Source organism: Chiloscyllium plagiosum, unplaced genomic scaffold (assembly GCF_037043375.1).
Source record: "Chiloscyllium plagiosum isolate Xiang-an unplaced genomic scaffold, Cpla_swu_hap1 HiC_scaffold_28, whole genome shotgun sequence".
In the NCBI taxonomy this organism is placed as follows: Eukaryota; Metazoa; Chordata; class Chondrichthyes; order Orectolobiformes; family Hemiscylliidae; genus Chiloscyllium; species Chiloscyllium plagiosum.
Window position 1 is genome coordinate 22162562 of NW_028270166.1, and position 14132 is coordinate 22176693.

Sequence of the window (14132 nt, forward strand, 5' to 3'; positions counted from 1 at the left end):
ATCTTAGAGGGACCAAGCAATGCAATGAATGGGCTGCACACAGCAAAGGATCATGAGAGGGAAATAAAAACAGAAGACACAGGAGGAATTAAGCATGTTTGGCAGCAACTGCGCGATGAGTTTACATCAAGGGCACTGCTCCCACTGAAACATCCTAATCCATTCTGTCACCTCAATACTGAATCTCCCCTGCCCTCCGTGGCACCTTTCCATGAAATCACTGAAGGTGTAATACTTGCTTATGAACCTTCTCCCTCTCCAAGGCCCAAAACACATTTTCCATATGAAGCAGCAATTTCTTTGTACTTATTTCAGTCGAGTCTATTTTATTCTTTGCTCACAATGCGGTCTACTCTACATTAGAGAAACAATGCAAATTGGGTGACGTTTTTGCAGAACACCTCCACTTAATCTGCATGCATGATCGCCACCTTCTGGTTGCTTGTCATTTTTACACAGCAAGTTGCTCTGGTGCTCTCATTTCAGTCCTCGGCCTGTTGCACTGTTTTGGCGAAATCCAACACAAACTGATAGAACAGCACCTCATTTTACTTGGGCACTTTACAGCCTTCTGGACTCAATATTGGAAATACCAACTTCCGACCATGTACTGTCCTCCACTTTGATTAGTTCTCCGACCCCAATTCTCCAATGTCTTTTTTGCTGGGTGTTAATCTGGCGTCAATCTGGATCTATGTTCTCTACAAACATAACCATTCCTTTTACTTCTGTTTCGTGATGTTTTCCCTTGCTGCTCCCCACCTCATTCTATAGTATAAAAGCTATCACTTTCCGACAATCTGTTTTAGTTCAGAAGAAGAATCATAACAGACCTGAAACATTAACTGAGTTTCTCTTTTGATAGGCGCTGCCAGACTTACTTAATTTCTCCAGCATTTTGTTTTTTCAGATTCCAATTTCTGTAGTATTTCACTTTTGGGACATTAGAGGGTACATGAGTAATGACAGTGTTGACCACCTGAACTTTTACCATTGAAGTGCCATATACTGTATTCAAAACCAATACGTACTTGTTTGTAACTTATCGCCAATATTTTTAAAAATAATGTATACATGTAACTTGCTTTTGAAAAACAAGGTCACAGCAGTCCAAAGGTCATGCTAAACTTATTACATGCACACTATATTTAAATGGTGCTTTAATATTTCAACAGTTACTTTTTAAAATTCACAGGATAAGGGCATTGCTGGCTGGGCCAGCATTTATTGCCCATCCCTAATTGCCCAGAGAGCAGTAAAGGGTCAACCATATTGCTGTGGGTAGGTAGGCCAGACTAGATAAGATGGCAGTCTCCTTCTCTAAAGGACATTAGTGAACCAGATGGATTTTCAGACAATCAGCATGGATTCAATGGATTCATGGTCATTAAACCCATAATTCCAGATTTTTATTGACAACAGATTCTACCATCTGCCATAGCAGGACTTGAACCCAAATCCCCAGAACATTAACATTAAGAGTACAGTAATAATACTAGTAGGCCATTGCCTCCCCTTTACACAAAAAAGTGTTGATACTTTAACATTTTTGCAAGCAACTGCTGAAAGGAGCAAAATCTGATAACAGAATGTACAATATTAACAAAAGGTTACTTAGATTAGAAATACTAATGATTGAAGGACAAACTCTAACATGACCCTAAGAATCACAGGGTGGCTAACTAAACCTGTTTAACTGCAGAAGGTATTTAGACTTAATGGAATAGCACAAAATAATACAAGAATCCCTCAGAGGTATTTTGTTTAAAGCACAGCTGGATGGCAAGTAAGTCTCTGTAAATTAAATACTTACTGCATCCTCCTCCTTCTTGTTTTCTTTCAATGTCTCTTCAGGTTCAGAAGCCACTTCGTTACTATGCGGCTCTGACTACAAAAAGATACCAACATTTTCAAACCGCTTATTATCCACTTACAACAATTTTTCTTGACTTCAGTTCTCAATAGAAATCAATCTGTGCAACTGTAAATTAGGATCTATATTATCATTCTTCTAGTGTCAGCAAGGTTCAAAGACATTTGTTCCATGATTGTGGGAGATACCTACAAGGCTACATTTATTACTCCTACTTTTGCTTACTAGCCTTGTGGGTATTTTTCCTTGAGGAACAGAACAAAATCATTCTGGTTGTTATAATAACTAGATAGTTCTTTCAGCATTATTTTGACATTTGATTTGCTGTTAGATTTATTGCATTCAATTTCACAACTCGTCATAATGGAATTTGAATTCAACGTGAGTCACTAGTGTAGTACCATAACTAAAACATCACTGTATGATGCCCCGGCAGAAATATTAACACCAGAGCATAAATCCTTCACTTCATTTCAGCTATTCAATAGGGAAACATAAGGGTCCCATATATTGGAAGCTGATTAGACATAAGCACTTCAGCATAGATTAAAAGTAAAGACTATTATCTGCAAACACAGGTCGTAAAGTTCTTTTTCTCCCTAATGTTTAATTATTATACAAAAATACAATTTAAATGTATCACTAAATTCACACTTCAAAAAAAAACAAAATTAGCAAATCATTCTTGTGAACCATACACAAAAGCATTATTCAAAACATTACTGATCAAAATGGAAAAATCCAGTTTCTGACCATCCTGTTCCTTTCCATAAGTCACTTTGTGTATTATAATTATCCTCTTTACTACCCATGTCCTTTCATGCTTTGTCAAGAAATAGATTCATTTTCACAAGAATTGACAATCATGTCAATGATTTATTGCAGATTCCTATAACCTTCTTTGATGCTTTTTGCTGTCAACTTACCATTTATGCTCTTGCTACTACCTTGAAAAAATTATACCCTTGCTACTCAAGGTAAAGTGCAAACATTTCATTATTTATCAGAATAATGTTTCAGATATATGAATAGCTCTTTGTAAGGTAGCTCTCAACTTTTCAACTTGAGTGGAAGCAATACCCAAATTCTAAAATATCCTGACAAAATTGTAAACTACTACTTGGAACAATTCTTCTTTAATTTAATATCTTCCAATAATTGAATTTATAAAATTAGTGCTTCCCAAAGACTTGTGATTCTACTTGATTCTACTTTGGCCATAGAAAATAGCCTTGACTCAATCATGAGCAGTTGTGAGGTGGGGGATACAGGAGACTTTTGAGATTGGGACTAGTGACCCCAAAATTGAAGTTAACAACACCACTTTTAGTCTAGTCGCCCTCACCCCATTTGTGTATAGAAAACACCCCAATTCAGCTCAAGGTCCAACACTTATTTCCACATCAAGCCAAATATAATTACTTAATATGTTTCTACACCGAATGGGCAGGTGTGATTCAGCTAGATTACTGTTGTTCTGCAGCATTTCACATCACAAGTTGCACTGATAGTATTGGATACTGTCAGTAATTTTACATTTTCAACAACTCCGAACATATTCGCAATGAATAAATACAGATACTATGCAGCACTCTGAAAACTTAAGTAAAATAAGGCCAGATTAATTTGAGATGTGGTTGTAAATTTCATGGAATCCTTTGCAAGCTATTCAGCTTAGGAGCACGATCTAAAATGAGTATTGATGAACAGATGAATAGAGTGCCAAATATACATACCTGTGATTTACTTTGTACGGGAGCAGGAGATAACCAGAAGTCCAGATCTGATGCCTTAAGATGAAAAAATCCAGGAAGGTTATAATCAAAATTAATGTTTCAAAATTAGAAATTAAAAATTGTAGGCACTCCTCACTTAAAGATATTTTATGGCTTGGTTTCTGAAAATTGTTACTTTCAGGGAATCGTGGGCTGCCTTAGATAGCAACATAAAAGTTAGAGTGAGACTCAAATTGGACCTTCTTTTCCAAAAAAGGAACATTGAAATATTAAGTTGAACAATAAAACTTTATATTTATAAATTATTGTGCAGCTAAATGAAATATTTTTAAATTTTAAAAAACATTCTAAATCAAAACCTCATACTCTCACTTTCATATTCCAAAGCTCCAGGTGAAAGATGAAACAAATTTACAAACAATTTTTTGACAATTTTTGAAATGCTGTTGTCAATTGTTTCTCAATACCAGAGATGGACTTCAGTAAGGTGTTTGACAAGGTTCCTTTTTCCTTTAATTGTTCCACTATGCAATGGTTATTCCTTCAGCCAATTTGCTTAACTCCTTATCTCAGCACCTTTATTCCTTTATAGAACTTCAGGGTTGCTACAGAAATGTTATAATCCATGTTCTCTTTCAAAAAAAATTGTCAAAGTTGTTTGACTCTCACCTGCACTACTTAGGTCAGACCACGAGCACCAGATCTTTCAGGGAGACGCTGCTATCAGTGTGCTAACAGTTAGTCAGCCTCCAAAGTTTTAGTAAAGTATTTTAAACAGTTAATGGATGCCCAAGGAGATAGGTGGAGAGTAGCCCTGGACCTGAACAGATGTAGTACCTGAATTGCAGGTATGGCTGCTGAATTCTTTGTTAGCACGGTTTTCAATACTGCAGGGTAGGAGATTTTATTTCTGTCAGAATAACTATCATCACCAGCATGAACAATCCAATACTTGATTTTGTAGCTCATCCCAGATATGACAATAACACAAAGCAGCATCAGCCTGAAAAGTCAACTCAAGGTTGGAGTAGGACGTAAACCTACAACCTTTTTGACTTAAAGAGGATAGCAACAGTGCAAAAATCAAACTAGAAATCAACTTAATCCAAAGAAGAATTGTTTTTTTTCGATTAGATATTAATTTTACTGGGGTGCTCGCCAGAGGTGGCCCTTTTTCTAAGAGTCACCTACATCCGATTTCAAAGCAGCAATGACAAAAGGCAAGCTAGAAAGTCTTATCTGTCACTACAAAATCAAACTGTTCCACCTTGCTGTGGAAAACCATGCAGGGCTGCAATTAGGCACCATATCATGTTCGAATGCACAACAAATGAAGGTGCATGCAACAGACAGCCATCAAGCATAATTAAGGGAAACTGATTTTTTTCAAAAAGTAAAATAAATAATTAAATAAAATATTCACTTCAGAACTAACCTCTCCTGTGGGCTTTTCACTTTCTTCTGCTTTGGATGTAGGTGTAACAATTTCTTCTTCAGGTGCAGCATTTTCAGCAGACTTCTGCTTTTTGCTGACTTTGTCTTTACTTTTCTGTACCAAGAGAACAGATAGCCCAGAAATATAAAGCAACCACATTTGTGAAGAATATATTTAAATTCCTTCCAGGCAGCAAGCTAAAGTTCTCAACACAATTCCTATTTATCAACATGTTCATGTCTGCTGCTTAATCGGAAAAGATAGAAAAATCCAGAGAAGCTCACTGCACAACAGTTTTTGTCTTTCAGCCGGCTAATAATTTAGAATGTAAGGTTGTAGTTTTATTTATTGTTTCACATAATTCATCCATAAACTGACATATTAAGATCATTAACACAGGCTTTGTGTTGAACAAAGGTCTTCCATTCTGGTCTCTGCAAACAATGTGCCTAAACTTCAACTTCAAATTTACAACCTGACACACCAATGTAACTTTGATATTAATTATTTCCACTAAAACCAAATGTTTGTTACGTTTGTGTTGTAGTTCTGCACTAGGTCTATCTTGAAATATTTCATAGCTATTCTGTAATCTGATTTTCTTGTATGATACTATCCAATGTTCAGACTATATATATTTATTACTTAGACATTGCTCCAGCAAAATAATCTGCTTTGTCTTGAATAAAGCTACCCAAAATAACACTGGAGAACAACAAAATTCCACAAATTAATCAAAATTCAAAACAGTTCAGTTTTACCTTTTTTTCTTTATCCTTCTTTTTGTCTTTTTCTTTCTTTGCTTTCTTAGGTTTTTTGCTTTTATCCTCTATTGAGGCAGCCTCAACTTCTGGTGCTTTCTTTTCAGTTACTCTGTGTGTTCTCACAGGTAATTTTTCATTATCTGTTAAAGGCCTTAAAAATAATTGGGAAATTAAATTGTACAATTAAATGACAGTAAGGGTTAAAGTAATGATGATACAAGATTGGGGAAGTTTTGCATTCTATTCACCCTTCCATAATGTTAGTTTAATCAAAACCAGTCAATCCATTCTACAATCCATTCACAGAACAATATGGGTATAATGCCGCAACTAGACAATTCCAGTGTAATACTTGCATGTCCACATTCAGAAGAAATCTTGAACCTGCTGAAAACATGTTACTGATCAAGTCTGACCAATTATATGTAATTTTACTGATGAGAATTGAATGCTTTCTTAGGTCACACAGCTTTCCGATACTCCATTTACAAGATCAATGTAATATATTTAAATCAGGCAACTTAACAATTGACACAACTTGAACCATTGATCAATTATAAATGGAACACCGATACTTCTGGGTCTAATTATGAGATAAGGCAAGGGATAAAATATTTTAACATTATTGACAGGTATAATAAGTCGTCAGATTTCCTGAGAGACTTCAGAACATGAAAAAGCTGGTTAAGATTAGAAAGCAACAGACAGCTAACGTTGACTAACTGTGAAAAGCATTTACAAATTTTGAATAAGGTCAGAATGCCAAGCATGTTTATTAAACTGGGAAAATCAGAACCTTGTTTTTGTTCTTAATTATGTCCATATTGGAGAAATGGACTCAATATCGTCATTGCCATTTCACAAAAATTAAAGAATTGCAACAAGGAAGTAACAAATTGGATGTAATGAGTAGTCGCAACCACAATAAACTGTCCATTCTGAGATCTTGGGAGATTGATTTAAAGAACTAATACTTTCAAACTTTCCACAGTTTTCTAGTGTAACTCACTGATACGATTTTTACCAAACACCGGTAATCGTAGGCAAATGAATCATGTCTTCATTTAACCCTTTGACTACTAAAATTGCAGATTTTAATATTTCAGCCAAATGAGTTGCATGACAGATTCAGATTTTCAAATATTCAGCTTCAACAAACACAACATTTTAACTTTTCAAAAATGCAAATACAGGGTAAACAAAGGGTTAAATCTTGAAAAGCACACTCAAACTCATCTCCAAGTCAAGTTTTCAGAAGTACACAATTTTTAAAACACAAAGCATTACACTTTACATACCTTCCTTTTTTCATGGGATTTAGGCTTTTGTTGGGACACAAAGATGTTGGTTGTGGAAGCAGTAGAAAGAAAGACAGAAAGAATGGCAGAAAAAAATTGGAGTGGCATATTAAATATAGAAGGAGAGAAGGGAAGAGACAGAAATCACAGAACTCAAAAAGCCATAGATCAGTGGTGTGCACTTCTGAACAATTAAAAAAAACATTTCGCATTGATGTTAAACAGTTGGTAGCAAAACATATTTTCCTATTATAGTTACATTTGCAATCAAGCATTTTCAAGGAAAAGGCTATACCCAGTTATGTAATCTTGTTACAATTATGATTTTATAAAAGATAGAAGTGGGACTAATGTATTGAAGGTTTGGTGAACAAATGTACAGGCATGAGTGAACTTCTGTTCAAAAGTACAGTAATGCATTCAACAGTATGTACAGTTGAAAACGCACCCACACAACTTCAGAAAAACATTTCAAGTTTAGTTGAATTATTTGTTGCTCGCATATGCGACATTATGCAATTTTAAAATTAGTTAATCTGTTTGAACCAATAAAGGCCCAATAAAAAGCCTCGAAAATCCCTTTAATATTGATATGCCACTTCATATTATGGGTGCTTCATAATTTCCCACGATCAACATTTGCTCATGACCAAGCTACCAAGGGAAATGCAGTGCAAGTGTCTATAGATGGGACTGAGGGGAAGACAGACAGACACAAAAAAAAGGAAAAGGAAAACAGTCAGCTCATACAGCTCAGTCAATGCAAAGCCAAACATCTGCAGGAGGGAAAGATTGCCAGTCAAAATTTTGAGAAGGTTATAAAATGGCAAGGAAAGCAAAAGATAGAACTAGATCTACAGAGAGGGGCAGAAGAAATCCAAGAAAAGGGTACTAAGTCTAAAACCACAGATATTTCAATCACATTTAAATTTCAAACTCTAAAACCATGTACGAAATCCAATTTTCTTGTTGAAAATGTATAAACATAGGGACAAGAATCAAAATGATCTGTGAAAGAAAATTAATTAGAATGAACATCGCGGACAGTCAAAATTTAGTTTTCCTGGCACACTAAACAATCCCAACTTGAGGTTAGTACACGTGACCTTGAATTGGTGAATAAAAGATTGCAATGATATAGAGCTTTACACAACCACAGGATATCGTAAAGTGCGTTTTGGCTTATAAAGTGCTTTGGCAATGCAGCAAAATAGGCAAGTTACACAGTGAACTCCAGAAAATGGCAATGTGATGAACAGATTATCTGCTTTTATGATGTTTATTGATGGATACATATTGGCCAAGACGCTGGGGGTGGAGGGATAACTTCTCTGACTTTCTTCAACATACACGATGGGCTCTTATACATATAGCTGAGTGCACATTTTTGCCAGAATTTCACATTTCAACTAAATGTTAGCACTTCCAACACTGCACCATTCCTTAAGTCACAACAGACTATCACATAGTTTTTGGTTTCCTGGAATAAAATTTGAACTCAACTTTTAACTCAGACAAGAGTGCTGATGAGCTGAATCTCAGCTGACACTTGTGTAAATCACCTAAAGCTGTACCAGAGCCAATAACAATCTGCTTTAAGCAACTTTTGTAAATGCCAGCTGCAAACAGAATTAAGACTAATAGCTTAAAAAAACTTGACTTTGTGACAAAGTCATGTACACTTACTTATCCAAATCAATATCCAATGCTTTGTATGGATCATTTGGGTCTTTATCATCATCATCACTAGGCAAGGCATTCTATAAGCAAACAACACAAAATAGAAGTCTGATGGCAGAGTTCAGAATAAAAGGTTGTATTAAAAAATACCATAGCCTGAAGTTATCTGAAGACATGAAGAAATGGATCGCAGTACATATAAATTATTGGAGGTTTTCAGAAGTCCAAAACATAACTTTAATTGTATGTTACTTATGTCCCCCACTACAATTTCATTTCAACATGAGCACCATTGCATTTTTTAGGGTTCTGTCAAATATTAAGTTAAAACAAAAGGTCAAATTCATGTCCATATCTAATAGGGAAGCAGCCAGATGACGGAGCAACATAACAGGATAGAATTCAATGGAAGACATTTTAAAAATGTCATGTCACTCAAGACAGTGCCAGAGAATGACACACAGTCATGGAGTACTATGTTAATTAGTTTGACATAATCTGTGAAAAACACATTACACTGAGACCTAGAGAATGATCTGCTTGAATAAAGGCAATAAACCCATCCAAAATATTTATAAACTATCTGATGGGAATATTCTTGAGTGCATTAATAGTGAAAAAGAAAATAATTAGACCGACCAAGCAGGAGGGAAGGGATGGATAGTGTGTTGTGATTTTGACAAATAACAATTCAGATAACAATTTACATTCCTGTTTTTGCTACCAAAGTGGATAACTTCACATTTATCCACATCATAGTTCATCTGCCATTCACTTGCCCATGTGCTCAACTTGCCCAAATCATACCAAAGCATCTCTACATCCTCCTCACATCACCCTGCCAACCAGCTAGGTCTTGTCTGCAAACATGGAGATATTACATTGCCACAAAGGATTTCAGATGGGTCACTGGACTCAAAATGTTAACTCTGCTTTCTGTCTACAGATGCTCCTAGGCTTGCCAAGTTTCTTCAGCAATTTCTGCTTTTGTTTCAGATCTTCCCTGTCTGTAGTTTTTTTGATTTACTTTTAGGTAATTAATTGGTCTGTCATGTCTTTATTCCCCATTAAAACATCAATTTCTGACCTGAATTGATGCCATAAGATACATGTTGACTTACAAATTAGCCTAAAACAAAAAACAATTTCTTGATACTAAAAGATATCTTCAAGTTGTAAAAAGTTTCCTTTAGCTCACTAAAATTCAAGTGAGACAAGCATACCAGCATTAGCAAAAGAGAAAACGTAAACAAAAGGATGAGAAATAGTACTTCACAATAGTGCAATCAGAGTCAGAGTGCAAATGCAAACGCATGTGCAACAGAATGCATTTATGACAGCAGGAAATTGAGATGCAGCAAGAATACAAGAAAGCAAATGGAATGAAAGATCCAGATCCAAAAGAATGAGATCAAGAGCATTCAGGATAGAGTAAAGGGAAATAAAAGACCTGCCTTGATACATCATTTTCAGACAAATCTGTCAAAATATTACACAAGAAAACTTTTGTGAGCAGCGATTCAAGCAGATAGCTAATTCTGAACTCATTAAGAATACTTTTAAGGACCAATTCTACAGTGGTCACATTACCCAAACAGCACGCAATAAATGACCACAAGCAGTTTCTTGTGGAAACACCTGAATTCCTAAACATTTGAAGAATTAGAAGTGATCTCTCAAATTAGCCTGACAGAGACCACTTTGATTAGGATTTCATCCAAACATAAAATAGTGCAATAATTTTCAAAACTTCACTAACTTGATCCCTCACACAAAATATTGCTAACGGAAACCACAGTTGACATTAATCATATTGTGTACAATTTCAAATAACTTAAACCACGGCAATATCAAGAGAAATCGCATGCGATTTTTTACAAGCGTGCAAATTGTTTTTAGTGCAAGTTTTAAAGGCCAATCTACTGCTCAGACTGTACTCTTGTTTTCAGCTGTGTCAAATCTATTGCCAATTATCTAAATTTACTTGCTTTTAGCAGTTCAGGACAACAGAGATGAACAGTAAACTACTAACCTCAGGCATTTCTTCTGTGATAATGTCAACGTGATGAATTGGAGTAATGTCTTCATCACTTTCAGTATGAAGTGAATCATGGCGACGTTTGCCTTTATCTTTCTTCTGTTTTTTCTTCTTTTTCAGTCTATCCTGCTTTTGTTGCTGCCTGCGTTCTTCTTCCAGTTTAAGATACTGATCTGACAAAGGTAGTCCTGTGTACATAAATATAACAGATGACTGCATCTGAGCTACACATGACTATAGCTGTTTCAAGAATCTCAGGAAAAAGGGAGACTGCATGGATCCTTTCCACCAGTTTAATTTATTTCATACACACAATAAAGTCTGACATTGACTCTGCTGCTACAATTTTCAAAAACATTGACCTCAGCAATGAATGAACAATTTCCCAAAATAGAAACTGCCAGCCAAATGCATCCTTTTGAAAGCTTTTGGCATCAGCTAATCATTTACTCAAACCCTGATTAAACAGCATACAGATAGTTTGCTGAATTAATAATACAACATTGTGGACAATAACTGCTAATTTATCCCTCTGCTCAGTTGTTGCCACTATCAAGAACCATTGTGATCTTGCACACATTAACTTGGTGCCAGACAGTTCTGACTTGCCCATTCACAGGAGATGCATAATGGTACTGGTGACAGATTAAAAAACAATATTCCTCCCTGAGTGTATTTAGTAAATACATCAGGAATGGCAGATCAATGACCACATACTGGGAAAATTTGGACTAGGGGGAAAGCAGCTTCACTGGAATGTTGTTATTTTAATTCTACATAGTTACAGATATGCATTATAAAAAACATTAACAGTGCAATATATTGCAAATACACTTTACATGCAATAGACAGGAGCTAGAGAACTGCAATAATTTTATCAATTACCTGGTACTCTCAATGGTACTGTAAGATCAATCTGCACCACAGGTATATGATCAACGCCACTGGCATCTTGGTAATTCTGGAATAAAAATAATAGCAGCTGTTCATGAAATTAATCAATACCATTCCTGTATTCATTGTCTACAAGGAGTTATTTTAGAATAATGACAATAATGCAAGAATTTCATATGCACAAATTTAACTTTTCTCAGTTCAATGCATAAACAGTAAATACCATGGAACTACTTAAAGAACAAAAGATACTAACTATAAATTGATCTTTCTCCATTCTGATGTCAGTCTTCTTACCAATAAGCTACAACAATTATTCCCATACTATGATATCATTTCTGAAAATAATTAGTCACAGAGTCATCCCAGTAAACAAGGAGGCTCTTCCCTCCATTGAACTCATGCTGGCTTCTTTGTGGAATATCCTGTCAGTTCCAATTTCCAACTGTATCCCTGTCACCCTGCAAGTTTATTTCCTTGAAGTATCTGTTTAATTTCAACTGGAAATTCGGCAATGTTCTACACATGCCAAAGGTCACCCCCTTTCTTTCTACAGGCAGTCACCTTAGTTGAAAAATGCCCACAAGGAAGCAACAAACCTTTTGAAACTTGTCCAAGTATCAACTGCCAGCAGCTGTGGATGCCAGTCAAGATTGAAGACCAAAATTCGAGTTCATAGTATTTTGGCCCAAAAGCATTTTGACATTTTAAGTTATTTGTGGAATTTGGGGTGAAATCCTGTGTAATTCTATTTTCCTTTTCAGCTCAAAGGCTTCAATGCCAATGCCATACCGCAAAAATACTGCTACTGCTCATATTAGCTAAGGTATCTTGAATCTATATGGTTTAGGCTTACAACTGCTTATGTCTCGTTCCATCAAGATGTTAGGGAATAGCTCTTCTTTTATCTAGAGGACTTCAACATATTTTCTTTTCATCAGGTAAACTGAACAAGAGAAAACCACAGACACCATGTCCAATATCCACTTTAACACAAAGCCTCCCCACCCCATTACCAAACTGAAGAATGAGTAAACATACATCACAATATTGAAAGGAAAAGTTACAAGGTAGTATGAAATTACGGGTGACCAACTCACCTTCTGAGAAGATGGAGAACTCTTGATGTAAAATGGATTATTTGCCTGTTCTTGTTTCCTTACTTCTCGTCGCTAGGAAACAAACAAATCTTTTTAAATCACAAATTACATTTTACTTGAAGCTTGACACCAACTTAAAGATTCTAGGTTTATAACTCCCATAGAAATGATTGATCACAGCAAAATAGTCTGAAGGAAGATGGTTAAAAAAAAACACTGCCTGAAAAGCTTTAAAGGACAATGTAACAGGCATGAAGAAGAACATCAGATGTGACAATGCACCTTAAAAACTAAGAACTTGAATTTAAGACACTCCAATAACATTGCATTATAGACTTTATGTATGTTATAAAATATATCAGTGCACATACTATCCTTTGGTAGAAGTACAATGGATCACCAAGTCTAAAATTGGAGGGAGACAAATACCAATCTGTGTTGCAGCAGTTCAAAATGGAGAAAAACCAGCTGTTGAAGAAACTTGAGTGAGGGAAAAAAACTCAGCCTGGCTGAAACAAAATACAACTAGTAGCATGCCAAAGGACAGGTGAAGCAGAGTAAGCTAGAATTGGAAGGGGAAGACGTTGGATTTTTAAAATCAGTATTTATTTTGAAGTTAATGCAGAAGAATGGAAAACTAAATCAAAGGGAAGTGAGAATTTGGACATGGATTGAAAATGACTTAAAATGGGATTGTAAGCAATGTACTCTTTGTTTAGCTAGAATTGAAAGGGAGACAGTTCTAAGAACTTGTGAATAAGTCTTTGAGCCATAGAATCTCAGCACGGAAACAGACCCTTTGGCTCAACTCACCCACACCTATCAGACATCCCAATCTAACCTCGCCCCATTTGCCGGTATTTGGCGGATTTACCTCTAAAACATTTCTATTAATATACCCATGCAGATGCCTTTTCGGTGTTGCAATTGTACCGGCCTCCATCACTTCCTCAAGCAGCTCATTCCATACAGGCATCACTCTCTGCATGAAAATGTTGCCCTTCAGGTCCTTTTTAAATCTTTCCCCTCTCATCTTAAACTTATGGCCTCTAGTTTTGGTCACTCCCATCTCAGGAAACAGACCTAGGCTAATCAGCCTATCCATGCCCCTGATGATTTTATAAATCTCTATTAGGTTACCCCTCAGTCTAACACTCCAGGGAAAATAGCCTCAGCCTATAACAAACCTTTCAATCCTGTAGACATCCTTCTAATTCTTTTCTGAACTCTTTCAAGTTGCATAGCAACTTAACTATAGCAGGGAGATATTTGAATGCAGTATGCCATAAATGGCCTAATCAATGTCCTGTACAG

General features: G+C 35.9%; 1 protein-coding gene across 3 annotated transcripts in view; it reads right to left on the reverse strand.

Moving 5' to 3' along the window:
• Positions 1-14132, reverse strand: part of ap3d1 (adaptor related protein complex 3 subunit delta 1) — a 107349-nt gene that overhangs the window by 16609 nt on the left and 76608 nt on the right. For 2 of the 3 annotated variants that reach the window (XM_043721194.2, XM_087976042.1), the window contains 9 exons: positions 12819-12890; positions 11710-11785; positions 10819-11012; positions 8793-8866; positions 7107-7130; positions 5806-5959; positions 5045-5158; positions 3610-3663; positions 1814-1888 (listed from right to left, as the gene is read on the reverse strand). In XM_043721194.2, coding sequence (XP_043577129.1) covers positions 1814-1888; positions 3610-3663; positions 5045-5158; positions 5806-5959; positions 7107-7130; positions 8793-8866; positions 10819-11012; positions 11710-11785; positions 12819-12890 — 837 coding nt within the window. The remainder of the gene's footprint in view (positions 1-1813; positions 1889-3609; positions 3664-5044; positions 5159-5805; positions 5960-7106; positions 7131-8792; positions 8867-10818; positions 11013-11709; positions 11786-12818; positions 12891-14132) is intronic. The other variant, XM_043721195.2, reaches the window with a different exon arrangement.